General features: G+C 34.2%; 1 protein-coding gene across 1 annotated transcript in view; it reads left to right on the top strand.

Annotated features, from left to right (window-relative positions):
- The window catches only part of CFAP47 (cilia and flagella associated protein 47), a 225,927-nt gene that overhangs the window by 177,804 nt on the left and 22,812 nt on the right, over positions 1-25,311 (top strand). The window contains exons 60-62 of the mRNA XM_065741564.1: positions 16,758-16,917; positions 17,510-17,604; positions 20,675-20,836. Of these exons, the coding sequence (XP_065597636.1) occupies positions 16,758-16,917; positions 17,510-17,604; positions 20,675-20,836 (417 nt within the window). The remainder of the gene's footprint in view (positions 1-16,757; positions 16,918-17,509; positions 17,605-20,674; positions 20,837-25,311) is intronic.

Raw genomic sequence — 25,311 nt, 5'->3', positions numbered from 1 at the left:
TTCTTTTCTTTCTTATTTGTGGAAAAAAAAATAATCCCACATGTAATTTCATAGTTATCCTGTCAAACTCATAATTTTCTTCTGTATGTTTTCCAGAGCTCTAAATTATTTTCTTTACTTTCTCCATCCATAGTTCCATTTGACAGTCCTTTGATGGATATATATCACTGTTGCTTTCTGAAAATATTCTTACATTGCAACATCAGTTGCTGTTGCATGTAATCTCAATCTGAATTGCAGTCAACAAAGAACACAAGGGAAAGTTAGTTTTGTTTTCTTTTTGCTTAGTAGTCCTCAAGGTTATTTGTATGAATTGTGTAGGATTGCTTTCTGAATGTGCTGGACATGCAGACAATTATTTTCTACTTCTTGGTGGAATCAGCATTGGCTGAGCTTTTGTTTAGGAATATACATCTTAGCTGGATTCAAAGCTGTTGCCATAGCAGAAAAAATCTTGCTGAATAAAGTGTAAATGTTAAGAGGGTCTTTGATGTAGTGAAAGATATAGGATGCTTAATACAAACACTGTGAATGACTAACTGTTAGAGATTAGAGTTCAGTGAACTCTGGGACCATGGAGATTTAGTTTTCTTTTCTCATGGAGGTGAATTTGAGTCAGGGTTTTCAGCCACACAGCCGTCACGCTGAGCAGTTGTTACCCCAGGCAGAGTGACAGGCACTCACACATGGTACTAACAGACAGTAGCAGAGTTCATTGCAGACAGCAGTGTCTTTACCAGCACTCCCATAAGAACAACTGGCACTCACATAAATGTGAATGCCTGGTGCACATAAAGCCTGGTGCATTTCCTGGTATTTCCTGATTGGCACTGAGCTGTGATGGAGGTACAGACATACATCCTCACTCTTTTGATGCATTAACACCACCCTCAGATCTTTTGAATGATCTGCATGTAACCTAAGTTTCTCCAGTACTCAGATCCTTGACTCTTTATCTGGTCATTCGCACATACTTTGTGTCTGCTCTTACTACCTGGCTCCTACTACCATGCTTGATGTTCACCAGCAAGTCCGTGTGTGACTGCTAGTTTCTTGTATACTAACTAGCACAGATTTATGTCTGACCTGTAAGCATAGTCAGTCTGTAGGTCCTTTATCCAGTCGCTGATCCTTATCGTGAGTCTTCCTGGACACTCATGATCTTGCTGGCTAGTATGGATTGATATAAGGTAGCTGCTAACATCCCACCCCCAACACAAAGCAGTGCTCATTCCAGTAACTGGTTTTAAGCATACTCTCTACTGTAGCTGGTGCTTGAGCCTCATCCTCCTTGCTGTCAAGTCCAGCTTGAGCTTTGCTACTCACTGACGCACAGAGACTTAGAATAGGGAGTGTATTTACACAGAAGATAGTTAGAAATAGGATTTAATAAGAGTAAGACAGTGATCAAGCTGAGGCTTAGGCAGCTTTACTGATCAGCACTTGCTCACACATCTGGTGTATTTTATCCTCTTTCCTCCTCTATCCTCCCTCATCTGCTTTAGTCTTTCTGTTTTCCCTCCCATATTCACTACTCTTAACTTCCTGTAGTAAGTTTTGTACTCTCCAAATCTTGTCTTTCCCCATTTCCCATCATAATTTCCATATCCCTTTAGGAAATAAACCCAATTAGTTTGCATAGCATCCTAGAGATTTAATTGCATTGTCTTGTGCGTTTTCAACATAGAACAGTGGCCAAATCATAAAGGGGGTTTGTAACTTGCACTCTTTCAGGATTTAGCATTGCAGTCACTGAACGTATCAAAGAAAATAGAATATCTGCCCTTATTCTCTGCTCCCCATTCGGTATCTGTCCATTAACAACACTTGTCAAGTATCTAGGTTGGCAAAATTGTAACATATTGAAAAAGGAATTTTAAACAGGGACAGGTATATTTGTATATATGAAAGCCAGTTATGTCTCAAGTGCATTCAAATAATATGTTTAGTTCTTTGGAAGGATATGTGATTAATTGAAAGAATAACTACTAAGAGTTGCATTCATAAGTCAGACAAATTATTTGTGCTGAGAAAGATGCATTTTGTTTGTGCTGCTCTGAGTGGTGGATGAGGTTGATGTTTCAGTAGCATATTTGAGTATGTTTAATTTATTGTATCGGAGACAATCCCTAAATAAGAAAGAACTAAGTTTAAACACATACTTCAATTGCAGTGGAATTACAGAAAATGTGAATATATGTGTCAGACATCTATACTAATTGCTATAATATGACTTGGTGTGGTTTATTTTTGGTGTGTCTAATTATTTTGATGAATAGTTGTGACAATACCTACATGTTCATCTAAAATTATGTATTTCTCCATGTTCACTATATATTATTAAACCTAAGCTGAGTCAGTATTACTACAGCTCCCATTCTTGACAAATGGTGACTTTAAATTTGTTCATTGTAAGGGAGGAATAATTTAATTAAAATGAACATCATATCCTTAGTTCTCTGCTGCTTTAATTCTCTTCTCTAGATATTTTATCATACTATTTCAAAGATCAATAAAGTATTCAAAATATTTTTTATAGGGGAGAAAATAAATTATTCACATTCTCATTAAAAATTGATATCTTTCAGTTACAAGGGGAAATTAGATCCCCTGATTTACTTTTCTGTCATAATACCTGGGTGATTAGGCAAGGCCTATTTTGGTTTGATAAAGCCACTGGGATTGTATCTGTCAGCATCTATTTGCAAAAAGAATACTTACCACTGCTACCTTTCTCCTCTCCACTTAAATCTCTGCAAAAACTTAATTTCTTTCCCTTTTACATCTTATGATGTGTATAGGCCCTTATTTTCAGCTTTTACAGCTTTTATGCTAAAACCTTTCCTGTTTTAGATGGAGATCAGGTTAATACTATCATTCATAAACACCTGTAATGATTATCTTGAATTTGATATGAATACTTAGGCTTAATGAATATTATTTCTGTGAATATTTGCATATCTGCAAAGGGGGAGGGGAGAAGATAGGAAAAAATACTTGTCATTTCTCAATACAATTGTAACTCAGTTGTTGCATCTGTTCTAATGTGACACTTGTTCTGCTTATAAATCATAGTACCTAAACTTGCAGAGCGAACTCTGACCTGAACTGTTATACAGAATTTGGATATTCTCAGGAGAAGGCAGAACAAAGATCTATGTTACAATTACTTACAAAGTGACGGAAACATAATCTTCACTATCACCTGGCACAATATCTCACAAACTTTGAAGCATGGAACAGAAAATTCTTCATTGGACATCAGTGTTTACGTTAAAAACATACATTAGATGCTTTATTACATTCATAGTCATCTGTTAAGTGGAGGGAAATTGACCTTATTTATTTGCTCAGTAGTCGTATCTCTTGAGATGACAATATATATTAAGGGCTCATGATAGCAAAGATGTTAATGTGGCTATATTTTTGGGACCCTACCAGACACTACTTTCCTACTATGATGTTAAATTTACCTTTCAATAGTTGTGTGAAAGGATCTCATGTTTCTGCTTTTACTGGTAATATGTTATTTTAGGTTAAAGTCTCTGCTTTCATGAATAGTTATAGCCTATAAAAAAACAAGAAGGTAATGAATGTGCACACACACTTGAGTACTTCATGTTGTTGTGTTACTTGACAACTGTATTTTCAGAAATCTCCACTTTCTTGAGGGAAGGTACTTAATATTGTATTCGTATGTATTAACCCAGAGAAACAGAGATGTAGATACACTAAAACTTTGCAATACTAAAGCAGATAGTGTTTTGTGATCACATTATTTACACATTTGTTACTATGAGTGTAGTGCTCAGTACTCTTTTATTAAATGAAGTAAAGACAGTAGTCTTGCAATAACGTTTTATGTTGAATTGTCAAACCTTCAACTGATCACTTAATGAGCACTGAAAATTCCTTGTAGATAAAATCTTTTTCTCCATCACAGATTTTAAGTTAAAACAAAGATTAACAAACCATAAAAAATTGATATATATTAATTACAAGTCCAACTTCCTTTTTTAAAATGAATGCCAATTACATGAATTAATGTGCTTTGTCGCGATTTGTATTAACTGCTACATATAACTAACAGAAACCATCAGATTCATCAAATGAATGTATGCAGTCCTTTTAGAGGCTTTTTCAGCTCCTTCTTTTCAGCCATTAAAAAAACACCTCACTAGAGGTGGTGAGGCACTGGAATGGGCTGTCCAGGGAGGTGGTGGAGTCAACAACCCTGGAGGTATTTAAAGAATGTTTAGACATTGTGTTGAGGAACATAGTTTAGAGAGAGCTATTGGTGATAGATGGACGGTTGGACTGGATGATCTTGTAGGTCTTTTCCAACCTTGGTGATTCTATGAATCTATTAAACAGGTAAATAAGAAGTTAATTGTTAAAATGAGCCATTACTCTGTAATAATGACTTGTATGAGTAACACATTCACTTTTCAACATTGCACAAACTAGTAATTCTGTTTTATCAAACACAATGATGAAAGATCACAGTACACATTATAGTAACAATGTTAATAGGCATTGAGGGAGTTTTGAGTGATCTTTATCTTGCCAACTTTGCTTTGACTCGCTCTTCCAGTGCAAGATCACAAAATGTATTATAATAATCCTTTTTTTTTCTTTCCTGTTTTGTCTCTTTAACAGACAATGAACTTTTATTACAGTTTAGTTACTTGGATACGCATATGTACCTTAGTCCTCAAGCTGTGAATTAAGTGGAAGTTTTTTTCTTTTGTTTTGCTTTTTATGTGTTATCAGTTAGAGAAATACAGTCTTTTCAAATTTGGTAATTGTTTGCACATGTTGCCTTCTACAGAAGTTCATCTTTGCAATACAAAGATGTTTCAGTGTTTCAAGACAACAATGAGAGACTCAGTGATTCCAAGTTACATAGCTGATCATATAAAAATTTGGAGGTCTCTCATTTGAACTCATTTGTTCTTCCTTACTAAAAACACAGATGTTCATAACGAATTTTTTCACTCAATAGGAAAAACAGAGACAGAAGCCAGGTCAATTTTCTTCAGTAGCCTGTTTTTCTCCCTCCTGAATCAAAAGGAGAATAGCTTGCCTGCTATTAAAACAAACAAAAATAAAATGAAAGTAGGGCAGTTGTTGTACATACTGATGTGCAGAATTTATCAATTAATCATCCAAAGCCTTTCTCCTGTGTCTGTACTATTTAGAATCTTCCCAATGCTATCAAACAATTTCTTGATACTTTCCAAACCATATTTTCTACTTTTAGTGAAATTTTTCTCTGTCCTCTGGAAAAGTTATTTATTTTTGTCTCCTGCCTTAGCAAGTGTTTCAAATCCATATGATTTCCTGTATGCCAACTTTTAATCACTTTGTCCTTTTTTTTTTTTCTGGAGAGCTCTAAACAGCAATTCATATAGTTATTGGATTTTTTGAATACTTATTTTAATGTACTCTCAGTAGGGCTATGGAGTTGATGTTATCTTGACCTCACAAAAAGAAGCAACATGCAGTTCTCAAACAAAAATAACTAATTGTTGTTATGAGTGGAAACTTATGCCACATTTCAGCTATTTCTCAGGAAAGAAGGTGAACTGTAAGAAGTATTCTATTTCAATATTAAGCAGGTAAAATATTTTGTGATTTTAATGAAGTTGTAAAATTTAAATGTAATCTGTATCTATACCTGACAGTCTGACAACTGTGAGTAGTCATCTGCAACATTAACTGATCCAGTATGTTCCAAACTTTTGCATTAGGGTTAAAATATTTTTGAACAGATCTCAAAACTGATGAGTCCTTACATGGTATAATGACTGGCTAGCAGAAATATGCATAAATCACGTATGAGTCTACAATGGTGATAAATGATAACTTCATATGGGAAATTACTTTAGAGTCCAAGAAATAAATTATTTTGTAGTATGAGATCTGTGGACAAGAGTCAAATGAGTTCTGGCATCACTCATTAAGAAAATAAGAGATAAATTTGACGTAAATTACTGCTTTGACCATAAAAATACAAAATGTCTCTGATTTAGCAAGGCATTTAAATAGTTTCTTATTAGATTATACTGTTGATATTTTCCTGCTTACCTTCTCTAGGACAAATCACTGGTCTGTGGTTATCTTGATAAACTGTGGTGCAGGTTTTGTGTGAAAGTGACCAAAGCCAGAAGATCAGATGTATTATTTTGTCATCCTAGACATATGATTATTGATTTCTGTATGAGACCACTACAGTTAAATCTGTGTTCACTCCTAAAATTATATCAAAATTGTACAGCAATGACATTTAAGCCATACTTAACTTCATTTTTGCATAGGCCAAGGAAATAATCAAAATGACTTACTAATACATGTAGAAGAAGTGAAGGTTCTTTGTCTTCACAGAAGGTTTTTTTCCTATAGGATTTTGTAAATTGAGTCCTGAAGCCTTCTTCTCTGAGTATATGATTTTTTTCCCCCTTTTTCACTTGCATTAATCTGCAAGGAACATAATGAACTCATAGATTACATTAAGAGGGGAAAAATGCTTGGCTTAAGTACCAAGATCTCTGTTGTTCTTGTTAATGTGTCATGTGCTACTTCTGTGGAGAGCTTATTGTTTATCTACAACTGACAGAACTGTTTTGCAGCTGATATTTTTATGATGCGTAGCATATAGAATACAGTAGAATGAAGTTTTAGAAATGTTTGTTTTCCTGTCTGAGGGAAAGGACTAAAAATTGTGAAACAAAACTTTTCCCATAAAGAGAACTAACACAAAGAAATAGAAAACAAGGATTGAAGATATTTTCTGACTGTATTAGCTCTTAGTCAAAATTCAAGTGCTTCAATTGCATTGCAGCAATATTCTGGTTAGCCTTAGAATATTTCACTTATGTGCAGAAGAACAAATTCAATCTCTGAAGTTATTGAGTAGCAGAAAAGTTTAAATTAAAGAGGCAGCTTTGAAATAGTTCATATAAAGATTGAACCCACAGTTCCAAAAAGTACTGTTCTGCTTAAGGACTGCAGGTGAAAAGATGTTAAATCTACAACTGTTAATCACAGAATCTTAAAATATCTTTATTTGGAAGGGACCCACAAGGATCACTGAATACATCTTCAGGCTCCACACAGGACCACCCAAAAATCAGATCTTATGTCTGAGAGCATTGTTGAGATGTTCCTTGAACTTTGGCACTCAGGGCCGTGCCCTCTGCCCTGTGCATCCTGTGCCATGCCCACCGCGCTGTGGTGCAGCACTGTCCCTAACCCCCAGCCGCCCCTCCCCTGACACAGCTCCATGCCGTTCCCTCGGGCCCTGTCGCTGTCACACAGAGCAGAGCTCAGCGCTGCCCCTCCGCTCCCTGGGAGAGCTGCAGCCGCCAGCAGGCCTCCCCTCAGCTCCTCTGCTCTGTGCTCAGCACACCCAGCATACCCAGTCAACTAGATGGGTAACTTGTCATGGGAGGAAATAACATTTTTAAACAGGACTTTTCCTCATTAAACTGTGTTGGCTGTGGCCAAGGACTGCATTGTCTTTCAAGTGTTTTTTCATTAACTTCCTCCATAATTTTACCAGGGTCTGAAATGAGACTGGAAAGCCTTTAATTATGCAAGCCTTTTGTCTTGCCCTTCTTGAAAATAGGGACAATATTTTCCATCTGAGACCTCTTCAGATTTCCAAGACCACTGAAAAATAATTGAGAAAATTCTGACAGTGACATCAGCCAACTCTTTAAGTACCCTAGCATGAATCCTGATGAGCCACAGAGACTTACATATGTCTGCCTGGAGCAGCATATCCCTCACAAGATTAAGACTAAATGGAAGTCTATCATTCCCACAGTAGTGGTCCTTAAATCAGTGCTCTGGTGGTCCCAGGTCCCATCATTGATGTTGAAGACAGAGACAGAGAAGGCATTAAAAATCACTGCTTAGTCTGTGTCTCTGTTTGTGAGGTGATCATCCTCATTAAGAACTGGACCAGGGTTACCTGTGGTCCTCAAAGTAACAGCCAGACTGAACTATAATTGAGTTTTTACTGCAAGTTATCTCCCAGCAATGATGAGCTGCATCTCTGTAGTCCTCCCATGTCAACTGCCCGTTCTTCCCATGTCCATACACTTTATGTTCCCATCTAAACTCTTTAAGATCCTTGAACAGGTAAGACAGTTCTTTTCCACTTTGCACGGCATCTAAAATTTTGGAATTTACTGTTCCTGTGCTCTTTAGGGAATGGTACTTAAAAAACAACACTGATGGACCCCAGCACCACTTAAACATATTCCTAGGGCTCCTTTCTAATTAGTTCCCTGAGGAGCCTGAAGTCTGCTCTTCCAGTATTTAGTGTTTCATTTGCTCCTCTGCTGTGTGAGTGTGCTTTGTCTATATATTTTTGTTTAAGACTGTTTTTCTGCTTTTATGTTATTGTATTTTTTCAGGCTGACCAAAAGGTATACCTCATTTCTTCAACATGGTTAAACGTACAGCTTATTTGCTGCCAAGTTTCAGGAGATAGGATTGGGGTTGATGTTGCCAAGTATTGATATTATACACAAAACACAGTGGGCAAAAGGGGGACATGTGTAAAGCCAAAAAATTTTTGTTTATGTAATATGATAGACTACAAAAAGAATTACTGTTAGTCCGCTGCAATTCAGAATCCAAAACAATGCAGAAAATTGAAATAGTTAAAACAGCTATAAAGATGCTTATCCTTCTGGTATCACACTGTTTCCTAAGCTTGACAGCACCAGTATTCCCCAGGTACAGGCGTTGGGTGGCAATGTCAAGAAGCTGTGAATCTCACAACTTCTTTGCTTCCTTAAAGGGCTAGAAAAAGTGTATTATTTCCTCACCAGTTTTGGGATTGGATTTATTTTTATGCATTATCTTAATGCAGTCTGCATAAATGAACTTTATCCTTACATCCTATTCTCCTTTATTCACTTTGGTATTCCCTAATATATCTAAATTTATTTAACAAGATTATATTCCTGTTGTGACTTTTTTGAATTCTATTTACTGTGTGGACCTGTGGTATCATCCTGCATTTGCAGTCTTGTAAACCATTTTGTGTTCCAGACAGAATAAAAATAGCATCATAGATAATTCTGTCTGCACAGATATTTACTTCTTATCTCCATAAACTCAAAATATCCTGAAACAAACCTGACTGCTGACCAATTGTTGTCATTACTAAAAAAATCTGACATCAATTTATGCCAAAACAACTCTCAATTAAATCCTGAGACCCTGCCTTATGGGATCACTGAATGTCCTTTTAATATTAATGGAAATAAATTATATTTTGTGGAGTACAGAAATGTTACTTCCAGAAAAAACAAAATTGCTAGTATGGGAAGTATTTTAGGTTAGAAGTATACTCTCCCTCCATGCAAATTCTAAATTCCTTACTATGTTGTGTCTTCTGTGATTCACAGTACTATTGTTTTATGACTTTCACATTAGTGGGCAGAAGCTACTTTTCAAAAGGGATTCTTCTTACCAGCTTTGACTGTTTTCTTGAGTACTAGGAAACAACCCAAAAAATCCTGTAAAAGCCAGCATAGAGCTTGATTCTGTCTTACTATAAAAACCTGTGAACCTTGAATGACGAAGAGTACGAAAAATTATAACTCAGAATACAAATGTATGTGTAACTCACAGAGGAGAGTAATAACTAAACTGGCTGTTTCAAAGGTTATCAAATATGTCAAGAAAACAACTTCGGAAAAAGCAGAAGTGCTGAGTTATCGTTGTATCTCATTCATGTACAGGAGTCAATTAGAGACTTGTATCTGTTTCCAGTTACTGATATATGGATTGCAATATATCTCCTGGAAACTCACATCAGTTAGTACAAAGTTTTGTTGAATATAAAAAGTAGAAGGATACAGCAGCACTAGTGTCACTACCAATTTCACACTTCCCAGATATTGATTAAAGATCTGCTGTAGCTTCAGAACTTGACTGTGTTACAGAGATAGGATTAAGAGATATGGATATCCAGGAATAGTTTAAAACGAAAGTGAAAATATATATGTCAAAAAGAATAAGATATTTGACATATGTCTAAAATTCAGTTATGCCTGAACTGGAACAATTACTGTTTTCTTTTGGCCATGAACTGAAGACATTTTTTCTGTGAGGTTGGGTCTGGAAGAAGATTAAGGAAAGGTGAAACTGGCATACTCTTAATTTACTTCCCTAATACTTTATTTTAGGTTAATGTGAATTTTCTTTGAGAGCAAAAGGATAAAAATTAGTGTTTTTATTTATTTATTTATTCATTTTTTTTTAAATGTCTAGACACTAGAAAGATTTTGGGAGGATACCAAATGCTAGTAGACTGTGCTTTCTTATATACATGTTTCATTGTGGTTTCATTGCAGAGAGGCAGGAGATAGAGTGGGATATAATTTTCCCATTATTAGAGAAGAACATGCAATATCCTGTTTCTAATATATATTCTCGTATATATATATATATACCTGCATATATATATAAAGTTGTTATGAGGGAAGTAAGGATCGTAAACAATTCTGAAATACATAAGTTTAAACACTGATAGATATACTCTATATGAAACTTTTGAAGAGAAGAAAAAATCCAACAGATTTTTAATGAAAAAGCAGGAGAAACTGTCAGTTTGGCATGAAGTATTGGATAAGACTGTAGAATAATTAGAAAATTGTTACCACTCTCGTTCCTGATGATTTAAATCTTTTCTCTTACCTATCTGGCATTCCCTATGCTAAATGACTTCCATATAATACAGTTTCCACTTCTTTCACTACCATAAAACAGTTTTGCAAGTCACTTTGTCTGTCACCCTTCTTCTTGTCTCTGTTTATTACTGATTTATTTATTTTTCAAGTTATATTACAAACTACTCCCTATCTTTGCAATCATCTTCTCATATGTATCTTACATACTGTTCTATACTGCAATTCAGTTTTGCTTTCTTGCTGTTCTTATCTCCTGCAGTTCATGTCTGTCTTTCCTACTGTATTTGCTGACTGAATTTCATGAAGTCCACCATCAGAATGCCAGTGGTAGGAAACTGCATAGATAGCCCATGCTGCCAAAATGAATTCAAAACTCGACAGCAGAGATGAAAAATACTATTGAATGTGGCACAGACATAAATGTAAAGGAATTAAATATTTTTTATATATATATTTGACAGCTCTGTAACACCTAAGCGAAGGTTAAAGCTACCAGGCTTTTGGAGATAAGCAAAGTGCTTAAACTATTACGTATTTCATGTATTACTTAAAACACTTCCACCAAAATGAACCATCAGATGTGGCGTGGAAGTGATGGAGACTGTCCTTTGAAATACACTACACAGTAATCTTATAGTGAGGATCTTAAAAAAAATGATTGTCCACTTATCTACAGTAAAAGTGCATGATCTTCACAGCCTTCACAATCTTTGTTCTGTATATTTTTCACAAGTTCCTGGGAGTTAAAGATCTTAAATGTATTTTTTCTTGTTTTGGTTATGCTGAAGAAGTGAATTGCTGCGCTTGGAGCGATTTTTTTCCCTTCATGTACTTAAACCTTTCAAGATGAGATGCTACGATGTATCTATGACAAATAAATATAGTAGGTATTTCTATCAGAATAATGTATTTTATTTTCCCCACAAATGTGTAATAGTTTATTACTTAGAAAATGATTATTTTGTAAATGAAAAAGGAAACTTTATGCTAAACCTTTTAGACAGGCTTTGTTTAAAAGCAAAATAAATTACATTAAATGAAACAGCATATTTAATTACTGAGCCCTGTTCTCAATCAATTAATTTTAATCTAAATAGCAAATATTTAACTTGTATCCATTATTTAGCACCAGAAGAAATCCTTTTAAATTAAATCCGATAATAAAATAAGCCAGAAAGACTCTGCCAGAAGTGTACAGAATGGTATTAACACAAGATTCATAAAATAACAAACAAAGCTTATAAACATGCTGTATCTAATACATTTTATTGTGTGCTTATCTCAGTGATGATGCGAAGCCTTTCAGTTAAAGACTCAAAAATCCATTCTTTCATTTGTGTCATTTATTTCTAAAAGCAACTTTTCAAGTTTTAAACCAGTCATTTGTGAAATTGCTTATTAGTGTCTGAGTTGCATATTCATGACTTAATGATTTCAAAAAAGAAACTTGAGGGGTATTGTCAGTGATGAGAAATATTTGAAGGGAGGGTGCAAAGATGATGGAGCCAGGCACTTTTCGGTGGTGCCCAGTGCCAAGATAAGAGGTAATGGACACATAATGGAACACAGAAAGTTCTCTCTGAACATCAAGAAGCACTTTTGTGCTGTGCAAACACTGCCACAGGTTGCTGGACAGGTGCAGAAGTCTCCTTCCTTGGAGATGCTTCAAAAGCTGTCCGGATGTGGGCCTGGGCAACCTGCTCTGGGTGGTCCTGCCTGAACAGGTTGAACCATATGTCTATCTGAGTGCCTTTCCAACTTCAGCCATTCTGTAATTCTCTGAAACTTCCAGATATAGGGCAAAGGATAACTTTTGGTGAAACCATTTGTAATTAAGGAAACAAATTCCTCCTAAAAATACAACCACTGCGGGCCATCTGTGAAAGGAATGCATACCTCTTGCATCCTCTCTACTTAAGTACATTGAACTGAAGAAAAAATAATAGTGTGACCATAAGAAAAGCATGATGAGGTCACATCTTTATCATTTTATATGCATTTTATATTGTATAGAAGTTGAACTAACTTGAACTGCATTACATGTCCTTTTCTTTGCTCTAGAAAAGGTGCAAACAGGAATTCTAATATAACATATTTTCCATGAAAAGCAGAAGTTAGACCAAGTTTAATTTCGTTTGTGAGATTTTCTGTCTTTCTGCAATTACATGAAAGACTTGGCAACCAATAATCTTTCTGATTAACTTCAGATATGAAAAGAATTGTGCAGTCACATTGTTTAGTTGTCAAGGGACCTCTTGATGTAATCTCATCCATCCCCTCTCTTGCTCAAGCAGCAGTCAGTTTTTGAGTATCTCCACACAGAGTTTGTGGACTGACAACTGTTGATCCAGAAAATTTTATTCCTTTTCTCACTGAGACTGTCTAATTATAAAACTGATGTAGGAAAACAAACAGAGTGCTGTGTTCTCACTGTTTGTTAATTAGAACCTATAATGAATGTCTGTGATCATGTTTTACCAAAAGTGAATCAAAACTTCAAGCATCCTTGTAAGAGGTGTTAAAAAAATAAATAATAAAAAAAAGCAAAAACAATGCAAAAAAAAAAAAGAATCTGCCTTCCTGCCCTTAGTAAGACTTAAGGTAGAAATGCTGTCTTTTCTTTCTTCCACTGATAGAATTTAGCACTGAACCACCTTTGGAAAAGCCACAGTATAAACCATCTTAGTCTTCATACATGAGTTAAACTTTTATCTCTTCTAGCAATTAACATAAATAAAGAATACATAGGCCTGGTTTTTCTTATGTATTTCAGATACTTACTGGAGTGCTGGTGGTCTCCCTTTCTACTGCCTGATATTAATCCTTCTTTTCTAGATGTGTTCCTAGAGAAATAAGTAACAGTCCTTCCCCAGCAGCCGCTATTGTCTGCAAGTATCCTGGAGGCTGCCTTTCCCAAATCCTGAGCTTGATGTTAGAAAACAAACCTGGTTATACTGGTTTAACATCTACATCACTAGTGTTAATTTTATCAGGGCCATCTGCAGTTTTAATTGAAAGTTTTCTGTTGGTAATTTTCATGGAGATACTTTTAAGACAAAAAAAAAAAAAGAAAAAGACCACTGTTTCCCATTGGACTTGAAGAAGACGTTGTGAGCCTCTTCCTATTCTCTTTTTCAGCTCAAGGGAACTGAACTGATTGTTACTGTTCTGGGTACAATAAATGGGAGGTACTCTGAGATGCTACAGACTTAATAGCAATGCATCAAGGAGATAGTCCTTTCCACAACTAGAAACCTTCTGACCAAAGTACATTACTGATATGAAAAATACATGACTTGAACTGGGGTAAAGTTAAATTGAGAGGGTAGTGACTCTCTTCAAAGGTATTGGAGGATATTTTGCTCATTGTAATCACTATTTTGGCAGGTGCTACGTTGGATGCTTGCTCCTAAACATTTTCAAATGGTACTATAGAGACAACAAATGCATTTTTACCCACCAGTAATCCTTGCGAAGAAAATTAATGCTGTAGAGATCCACTGCCTCATTACTTTTGTTACTTCACAGTGCTATGCTTTCTAGGACTGACACAAAAATTACATAGAACTCAACTTCAATGCAGTGTTCCATAGAAGTGAAGCAGAGCATTTGAAATACTCTTATTTTAGTTTAAGGATCTAATTTAGAGTTCTAGTCTTACATTTCAAAGTCGGGTCTGAGGATTCTTTTACAGAATCAGCATTCTCCACTGTATTTTCACCTCTTTGTAGAGGTGAGATAAGGCTTAAAAAACAGGCTACCAAATGAAGACGTGTGGGAGGATATGTGCTTTTCCATAGGGCAATAGATTCTAATTGTGATGTTTGGTTTGAATCAGGTAACTTCAGTCTCATAAAGGGTCCGCTGAGCTTATGCTATGACAGTTTCCTAAGGGCGTGTAGGACAGTAAAATAGAACCAAGATGTTATAGAAATCTGGTTCAAAGTTTTTTTTACCAAACGTGATGTGGCTTTATTAAAAAAGAGTGTCTTGCTGTGAATTTATTAAGAAAAGTTTGTGGAATGACCAAGTAATGCTGATTGGTTCTAAAATTGCCCATATCCAGCAGTAGCTCATCCACACTTTTGAAATAGAAATGAGAAAAGTGAAGAATGAAGAAATATATGGCTTTTGCAATTAGGCCTATTTCATTCATCTTATTAACTATGCAAAATCATAAGGGAATAAATCTTTACTAGCAGTTAATAATCAGCTGGTTATTTGACAGCTGCAGGCAAGCCCAGTGAAATAAAAATTACTGTCATTTCTATGAACAGCTTCTATTAAGAAGAATGTTTATTAAAAATGTGAACACATTCTGTTTCAACACTTACATGAAAATTTGTCTTTTCATGATGTTTAATAACTTATTTTCTGCTAGAATGACCCAGAATGGCACCATATGTATTCTGTATTAAAATTTACTGATAAAATATCACCATGTCCTGAAACAGGCATAATTAAGCTGCTGTTCAGACAGTATATCCAATGTATATGTAATGCAGCAAAGTATCAATTCACAGTTCTATTTGTCATGTTGAAATAGTTGCAAATAGTTTTATTAAATCCCTATTCTAATTTATAACCTCTGAAAGATTTTTTATTGTAGTTATTTTATTTATTTAAATTTGCAAACAATCCTGACTACGTTATTCTGGCAAAACTCTGTGGACCAAAAATAAGTTCGAACAACTTCTTATATATTTTCTAATTACTGTGATGCTGATGCAACAGCAACTTTGTGTTTGCAATTTATAGGCAACACTGTAGAGGACATAGAGACAGAATTACTTTCTTGGTAACCCTAGCAGAATACATGAGGTTCACAGACAAATGGGATCTATTTGGTCGGTCTTGCTGATTTCTGCTAAAATAGTGTATGTGTATTCTATTGACTGCCACGTTAGTAGGTGTAGTATTACTGAAAAAGCTGAGAAAGTGTTTTTCTACATGTATATCAGAATGGAGAATGGGGAATGTTTTTACAGAAAACAAAGCAGTTTGTGGCAAGTTAAAGCTACTCGTGCTTTTGAGGAAAGAGAGGAGCTGCTGCTTCTGCTTGACACAGCTTTTTTGCAACTCTATTAGCATGTGTACATTGTAGTAGGCATTAAAAGGGATCTCAAATATGTAGAGCATATAACATGTAATTATGATATTTACTGATAACTAAAAGTGCTTTTTCTGCAGGAAGTCTAAAGCTGAAACTCTAACTCAAGAGATGTCAGTTCCACGAAATTTCATGACTTCTTTAACGGATTGACAATGAAAAGACTGTACGATAATTTTGTTCTAATTTCTGTAATTTATCTATAATTTTATTGCTGGAACATACCCTGAGTTTTGTATTTTGACTCTTGAAAGACTGGCAAGCCTTTGGAAAAAGATCCTTCGTTAGTGGATGTGTCTTGTCACTCTCTTTACAGACAGCATACATGTCTTTTTTTGTTTGTTTGGTTTTTTTTTTTTTTTTTTTTTCCATTTTAGGAAATGTCTGTCAATTGAAAAATAGAACAAAATAGGTATAGCTTCTACAACAGTAATATCCATTCTTTCAAATATATTATATTATGTCCTAAAATTGCTTTTGGATTCATCTTCCTTTAATGCAATTCTACACTCTTTCATTGTGACCTGTCAGCGCTCAAAAAAGATGTTCTTGTTTTGTTTGGAGCCTTCAGAGTCTTCTTGGGTCTCTTTTCAAGGTTTTATCAGTAAGTAGAAGTCTGAAGGGTTTTGTTTTTGTTTTACTTCATTTCTTTTTTTAAACCCATAGTACCATTTATGTGAATGCCTCTCTTTAGGACATGGAATCAAAAAATACCTTCTTACAGGAGGACAGACCACAAATGGTATTTTAATATGAAATCTGACTGTATCAAGAGCAGAGTAAAATGCAATTTACTGTTTCAAGGAGAACAACACACTACTCTCAAACATTAAATATTTTATATATATATAAAAAAACAAATATGTGAATAAAGTGATTTAAATAATTTGCATAACTTCTAAAATCCCTTAATAATCAATGCTGTTTTACAGGAAACCGGTTAGCTCCAAAAGAAAAACTGAACATCCCAGTGTTATTCGTGCCAGATACAATGAAAATGTATGAGACTGTGATGGTAATTCATGTAATGAGGGAAAATGGTGAGAACTGGTCTAACGAGGATTTTGCTGAATTTAACACAGACTTAAAGAGGTAATTTATTCTAATAGGAAGCAAAAAAATAGTTGAAGATACTCAATTCTGTCATTTTCCCCTTCAGATATTTTTGTGTAGCTCCCAAAGGGGAGTCAAGTGTCTGATTTTGAGGGCAATAGGCATCCAACATGAGCTTTTACTGTATCCTGTAAAGTGTGTACTTTAGAAAATGCAAAGTACTAGCTGTCAGTGTAGTTATGGATACTGAGCAAAGAAAAGCACTTAGAGTCCTCTAATTTGTCACTAATAGTTTTCTCCTGTGCACATGTTTATGTAATGAATAAACTGCATCAGCATAGATAGAGTGTGTGAGATCATATAATCATATATGAACATAATAATATTCAGAGACACTCAAGTATGTCGATGTAAGTTATCACTTTTCTGAAATGGTTGAATCTTGTTCCATATTTTTCTAAGATATATTTACCTTAATGCTCACAGCATACAATAAAAATGAGTCTCACTCATACAGCATCTCTTAATTCTAGATTGTTTTGGAGAAAAAAAAGTTAATCACAATGTAAGCATTATGATGATAGTCCTTCATATTTTACATACTGATACTGTTCACTTATTCTCCAAATAGTGTTTCTATGTCAGAGGATGGGGGTATTCAGGAAATACTCTGGACCTGTCCAATTCGTGGAATACCTGAAGCTCCACATCAGAAATTAGTGCCAGGTAGGTAATTAATGAAAAAACTTGAACAGTAAAAGCAAGGAAATTAATTTGTGTTTTCACACAAATTTGATCATGAGAATTTACAGTAGTACTTCATTCTTAAAAAAGATAGAAGAACATTTGAAAAAGAAAATCTCCTTTCCCAACCTATGAAGTAAAACAATTTATTTTGTTTTTATTATGGCTAAAGTCAGGAGCAGATGGAAATCTCAAGTCTTGGGAATAACAGGTGTTTTTAGATTTGATGCACAAATTTTTTAAGATGAGACAAAATAGTGAAACATATAAATTGTGAATGGCCTTTTAAACTAAAAACTTGATGAAACTTCATCCCAGGGTGTAATCAAGGGACAATTTTATACAAACTTATAATTTTCTTCTTTTATCAGCTTTTCTTTAGATGACTGGATAAAATGCCTCTTTGCGCTAGGTAGGATAAAATACAGGGGTGACATGGAAAACTACAGAAATACATGTATTTTTACTGTCATTAATTTAATTTGCTTAAGGACTTTTTATTTTCAGACAAATACCAGTGATGTGTATTAATTAGTGCATTCAATCCCTAATTTCCACTTTAACACCTTAAGGAATGAAGCAGAATATCATCATGCAATTTACTGTTGCCCATAATGGCTTAGCTAGTCTCATTTCCAATGAAACTATTGATGTGTTTGTCATCTTGTTTAAAACAGTTATGTAGTTCACTGGCAGACTTGGAGATAAATGTTTTTATTAGTCTTAGTTTTCGTTAGGATAATTTAAAACAGTTGACATTCATGAATTGGTTCAGTGACATCACTTAGATATGATCAGAGATGTAAGTAATGTCACATCTTAAATAATTTTAAATTCCTAAAAGCAAATCTAAACAGTAGAATATTTGTAAATAGTTGTGCAGTTTGTGTTCAATAAATGTTTGTAATGCATACAAATAATACTGCAGGCATTTTCAATGTGTATATTCTTTGGCTGTCATCCTATTTTTTTACTTCTTTTTTTGTTGGGGAAGTGCTAGAACTTCAATTGAAAAATGACCTAAAATATTTATTTCTGAGTGAGAAACCTGTTCCATTCCTGACTTTATTGTGACTTCTTATGATTTCCAGAAATAAATTGACTTCTTAAAAAATCTTTCTGTAATATTTGTATTTTACAAGAAACCTGCTTTTCTTTTAAGGCACTGTTTTTAATAATGATCATAATTGTGTTGCCGTCTCTTTTAATGAACATATTTATTGTAACTGCCTCGAGGCTACAAGCTATTATGTCAGAAAACAAAGCTGTTTTGCTAGAACATTAGGCAGTACATCTTTTGTGTCATTCTTATTTGCATCTTTATAAACTTTGAGAAGTCACTTGGCTTGGTATCTCATGAGACCAATTAAAATAATCTGTGGTCACAACTCACGTAGTTAGTATTAAGTAGATCACACATTGGCTAGCTTAGAAAAGTAATTACAGATAGAAACTACAAATGGAAAAAGAACAGCTTTTTTTATTTTTCTATTTCTTGTGGAGTCAAAGTAGTATAGAAATGCCCCCAGAGGTCACCTAATCCAACACTCTGCTCAGAGTGGTCTCATTAGATCATATTGCTCAGCCAAAGCCTGTAGGGAGCTGTTTTTTATCCATAAATATTACTTAGTTTTGAAAAAGAAAGTGTAGAATCATTTTGGGTAGTAAGATGAGCTGTGAAAGTGAGTATTATGCAGACACAATGTTTAGACATCAATATGAAATGCCTGGTAAACATCAATATGAAATACCTGGTAAACTACAATAATATGGACGATATACACTTATTCTTAAATGTAAGCATAACTCAGAATAAAAAGGTACGTTTTTAATTCTTTAGCTCTCCCTGAGGAGCATGTTTAGAAGAGTTCTATAGATATCACTAAAACTCTGTCAATCAAGAAAAGACTAATAAAAAAGTAAAGTTTTGTTTTGTTTTCTAAAGGAAGAAAATGAATAAAATATGCAATAATGTATTTTCCAAAATAGTGATAATGAAACAAGATCCACAAATACAAGTTGAAGCTAAATAAACAGTATCCTGGAGTAAGGGATTTGATGTTCTTTTTTAAACACAGAATGCTATAAGTTAACATGAGTTCATTCTGAATTATTTATCATAAAATTGTGATATGAAGTTCTGTTTTACTCTATAAAGAGTCATTGAATATAATTCTGTTGAATGTTTTAGATGAATTATTCATTCTAAATCTTTTCTTCCTTACATAGAAATCAGAGACAATGAGTCATTACATAATACTTTGTAAACGGAAAAAAAAATTGTCTTTTTAGTAATATAAAAATAATTGTACATTTTTCATAGCTATAATTCTGAAGCAAATAAAATTTAGACCTTGAAACTGAGAAGTATGTGATCATCCGTTCTTTTTATGTTGATCTTAATACCTCCAGAAAATTCTTATTTTTTTTCTTTTTTTGGAGGAAAATGTTTTTTTTCCTTCAATTCTTGAATCTGATTTTCTCCTCTTTCTGTGCCACAGAGAATTGAAAGAAGCATCAATAATAACAATTAAAATAAGCTTTTTAAAATTTAGTATATAAGCTAAAACACAGCTACCTTCTAATGAAAAAGGACATATTGTACAATAAGTAAATTATTCATTAACTGCCTTGGAAGAAGGTCCATCAAAGATGAATTCATGTCAAGATTCTGTTATGGTTCTTTAAAAGCAGAATTGTTGTGAACTGTAGTCTTCATAAATTAACAAAAGCAGGAAATCATATTGTTTCATTTAACTTTTAAGTTCCTTTCTTATATTCATTTCAGCCTTCCTTTCTCATTGGTATATATCAAAATATATTGAAACTTATATTTGCAAAGGAACCACAATGAAGACATGTATCGTGATTGAAAGAAAAAGCAAAATTCCCAAGTGCTCTTCTGAACCAACTCTGAGATAAAGCTTTTAGTTGTCTTGGTCTTTACTGGAATTCTGTCGTTCTCTAAGAAAATTTCACTTCTATATCAAATTATTTTCTTGAAATCAAGATTCTGATACTTCTCAAATAACAGATTCTTTCTTTTCTATAGCTTTGATATGTTGTCAGGCAAGGGAGAGAGTAGAAAAAAAAGTAGAAGTGCATCTAACTGGTGTCGTTCCTGGTGCGACTGCCATGTCAACCACAGAAAATTCTGAAAAGGTCAATGGAAATAAGCCATCCAACATAGAAGAACTTGTTCAAGTCACTGATGGTAAGAATAAATAGCTTAGATAACATGTTAATTTAGTAACATTGCGTGTGTGATAAATATTTCACTTAATATAGAAATGCTATGACAACAGTTAGGGATTAAAAAATTATTTCTCTCAGTCCATGTTTCTACCATGTTGCAAATATAAGGCATTCATATAACAATATGTGGATGGGGGCACATTTGCATGTTTCTTTTTTTTTTTTGCACCTGTCTTGGAAGGAAGGCTTCCACACATACCATCTCTTCTTTAAAAAGGAGTAGCCTGCACAATATCTAAAGCCAGCAAAAATATTTCTGTTTAAGCATTGCAAGGCACTACTTATCTACAGGTTGTCCATATTTGTAAGATGCATTCCCACCAGCAGACCAATATCTGCAGCAAAATGTATTGAAGAAAGAGGCCCTGCTCGAAAGAAGCAATAAAGCTTTATAAAAAGATAGCTTCCACTTACTGTTAATCAGCTGAGGACACAGTGAAAATCAATTTCTTCAGAGACATGCCTGTTTCTCATATCATACCTCTTTTTGAAAGAGGATGGTACAAAGTAAAAGTGTACTAAAAATAACTAGAAAAGTATGCTAGTTACTGCTGCATAGCTGTTATTTCTGTTCTTATGAGTATATTAACAGTTATGCATCATAACACAATATCTTCAACAAATATTGTACCTTTCAATCTTAACCCACATTTGTTTTTTGGTTCCTGTTTGTTTTTTTTTTGTTGTTTTTTTGTTTTTAAGAAAAATGTTACTTTTAAAATGATGGTGTGTGATTCTAAATAGAATTTAATATAGTTGTAAATGAAGGGAACAGAGTTCACCCATGTTCCAGCTTTCTCAAGAGTATAATGCACTGTAAGGTGGTAAAATAATAAAGAAATTGCTATGATTACAATCTATTAGATACACGCTTTGAGATACACTTTGAGACTTGTCTTCTGTGTGTCATCTATACCATTCAAATTGGCTTTAGAATCTAGACCAATGCATACTTTACAGGAATACCATGTTAGGGTAACTTAATGTTGTATCCAAATTAGATCTTATGCTGGTTCAACTTGGGAGTATTTCCTCTTAAACACAGGTAGCCCAGAGAAGTTATGGTTGCCCTACCCCTGGAGGTGCTCAAGGCCAGGCTGGATGGGGCCCTGGGCAGCCTGAGCTGGTTGGGGCAGCCCTGCCCACAGCTTTTAGATCCCTTCCAGCCCAAGTTACTCTTATGATTCTATGATTTTTTACAATAGAGTAGCTGATGGACTTTGCTCTTTTTTAACTTGTCACAAGTGAGTAGGCTATCTTAAACATATCTGAGATATTTCTTTCCAAAATAGTGATCTCTGAATTGACAAAAAATAATATATATTCTAGAAGTTGAGATGACTTTTTAAAAGATTTACAGATTTATGATGTGTAGTGCTCGTTTTATCAGTGGGACCAATATTTCATATTATAACACTGGCTTCTGCACATATTGCAAGATGTTGGTTTTGGACATCATTGCTGCTTTTCAAGCAAGTAGTCTGGTAATAAAACACTTGACAACATAGGTTGAAATATCATTTAAAAATGGTGTTTTTTAATGACATTTTAATGTTATTATTGCTATGTTAATTTAATGCCTATTAGGAATTGGGTTTAATGGTAGTATCTGAGTTTTCTGCAGTCTACCAGTAGTAAGGTAAATAAAATATAAACCTCTGAAATAACAAGCTGGCAAGATATTTTTTTTTCTTTTTCTTTTCTGAAAGAGTGATTCATCAATGTTTACATCTAATATGAGGTTTTTATATCCTGATATAAATGATGATAGTTACTGGCAGATCACGTTTAATTAACTACTACTGCTGTTCAGTATTCATATTGTTTCAACAATTCTTGGGAAGTGAAAAATCTTGAAGTATATACCTTACATTAAAAAAGTTAAATTTCTCACCCATTCCAGAAGATATCATTTGAAATAGAAAATAATTACTTCAGAAAGAAGAAATGAACTAAACATTGTGCAGTTAACATGACTTGATTTGTTGTTCAAAAGGCAGAAATATTCCTGAGAAGTATAGGTGGAGAGAAAATATTCTCATAGGCCTATCTATATCTAGACTGTTTTTAATGTAATTGCTGATAGCGTGGGAAGTGAATTCAGAAATCAGTATGAAGAGGATAATAATATTGAAAATGGCTTAACGTATAACTTCAGCCAGTTCCTTAATATGTATTACTCTCTGTTGTCAGAATCATTGTGGAATTGGTTTAGAAAATTGAATTGGTGTTAGAAGATAAAGAAGTTAAGGAAAACAGAGAACTAGAAGTCAAAGAACAGAGCAGTGGTGTAGAAGTTGAAGTGTAGTTTGATTATTTTACAAGCTATGTATTTTTTGTTTATTTACCTGTGAGTGAAACACATACAAGACCTGATGCATTGTTTCTCTTTCTGATATAAAAGTAGGCTCACTGTATGGGAACTCTTAGGTGATAGAGCACCTGGTGAAGGGGCATAGCCAGCCCTGGAAGCATAGGCATTTTCTATTCACCAGTATGACCAAAAGGGGTCTACCTTGGGGTACCTTGGTCCTGGGGTCTACCTCTCCCTAACTTCATTTAGGGGCTGGCAGACAAAAGGGAAGCATCTCTGCTTAGAGATTGTCTTCTCTGGGTATTTCTAGTCTTAATCCTCAGAAAAGGAGTGAGCTACTCCTTCTTTGTTACTGGACAGTGACCAATATATTTCGTGGGTGTTCTGAAGCTGTTTAAAAAGCTCTCTACTGCTTCCTATCCTTGAACACACCAGCTTAAATTCCAAAGGATTGCTGTGAGTTGTTAATATGCAGAATATAGTACTGTGTAAGATTTCTTGTGTGAAAATGTAATATTTGGAGGAAATAACATCTGCAGTGGATTGCTTGAAGTTTCAGTCGAATATAAAGTCTCTGTCTGATCAAGCAATCCCTTTCTGTAAGTTATAATTTGATCTTAAAGAAAGAAAATTTAAATACATATTTCTGTTGACAAATGATGAATTTTCTAAATGTCCTGTTTTTGTACATCAGAAGCAATGGAAAAGATCTAAAATCATATACAAGGATTTTGATTAGAATCTTCAAATAGAGCTGTGCCTTTATGATTGTGATATAACAGGTTGCATTCTAAGTCCACTCAAAAAAAAAAAAAAGACAACCACATTTTTTTCACACACAAGAAACACTTCATTGTTTCTTATAGCTAGAAAAACACAAAAAAATGCTTATTTAAAAATAACTTGTAAATTACGATCAAGCAGCTGCAAACTTTTTTTAAAAAAAAAAAGCATTGAAGTTTTTAAACTTTAAGAATAGGAAACATTGTGGAAATTAAAATTACTTTCTAACACTTATGTAAAATCATACTCAATTAAAATATTCAATGCTTGTAGCAAACCAGACCAATTATAAACTAATCTGAAGATGCTCATTCATCCTCACAGAAATACAAAAATAGTAACTCTAATATGAAATGAGAAATAATTCAATTATTCCTGGTGTTACTTTTCTTTTTTTACTCATGTACACTCAGGAAAAGGGAAATAAAAAAGAGCACATCAGAAAATAATTGGCTAATCTGCCATAACAAATCTCCAAAGCAAAAATATGAGGGTAATACCTCCTGTAATGTTATGTTGGCCCATGATGTCAGAGGCATTCTTTTTTTTTCAGTCGGAACCTCTATCCATCACCCTTTTAATTTCTTTCTGTCTCCCTGGGTTCCTTAGGATTCTTCTCTCCCTTGTAATTTTTTTAACAAGTCTGCAGGTTTAGCATTATTTGCAAAGAGCTCAGGTAGCTAAATCTCCTTTAAGTATCCGCAAAAGTCTGCAGCCTCCTAAGACAGTGCCGTTACGTCTTCAGAATCTGCACTGTTGAATGAACTGTTCCCTATTGAGGTCAAACTCTCTCAGGAATAAGAGGGAGGTATGAAAAGCTTCTCTAATTCCAGGTCAGAAATATCCTGTGATCATTTCATGGAATCTTTAGCAGATATTTGGGAAATCGATGTCTTTGTAACTGAGTTGTAAGTTGTTACTAAGTTTCTTATTATGTGAGCATACTAAGCTTTTTAATTTTTAGATATGTGGAATAAATCAATTAGTTTACATTTACATTTAGTCACATGTGGTTAAAATTCTTCCTACTACTTTCTATTTTCAGTATAGAGGTGAACTAATTATGATGTGCTTTCTATATCTGCGTATTTATTTTACAATTTGAATTAGATTAAAAACAATTAACTGCACTAAAATGGTTTAACAATTATTTATGTTAAGCATGGTTCAGCACTGAAACAGGCTGCCCAGGTAAGTTGTAGATTTGCCATTCCTATAAGACGTATAAATGTGAACATGGCACTGAGTTACATGATCTAGTGATAGACTTGGTTGTACTAATTTGGTGGCTGGATGTGATTATCTTAAAGCCTTTTTTCAATCTAAATGAATTTGAT

This window comes from Cyrtonyx montezumae, unplaced genomic scaffold (assembly GCF_038088225.1).
Source record: "Cyrtonyx montezumae isolate F1298 unplaced genomic scaffold, pur_monq_1.0 scaffold_3, whole genome shotgun sequence".
In the NCBI taxonomy this organism is placed as follows: domain Eukaryota; kingdom Metazoa; phylum Chordata; class Aves; order Galliformes; family Odontophoridae; genus Cyrtonyx; species Cyrtonyx montezumae.
Note: the sequence above shows the minus strand (reverse complement) of the source record. Positions and strands in the feature narration are given on the sequence as shown.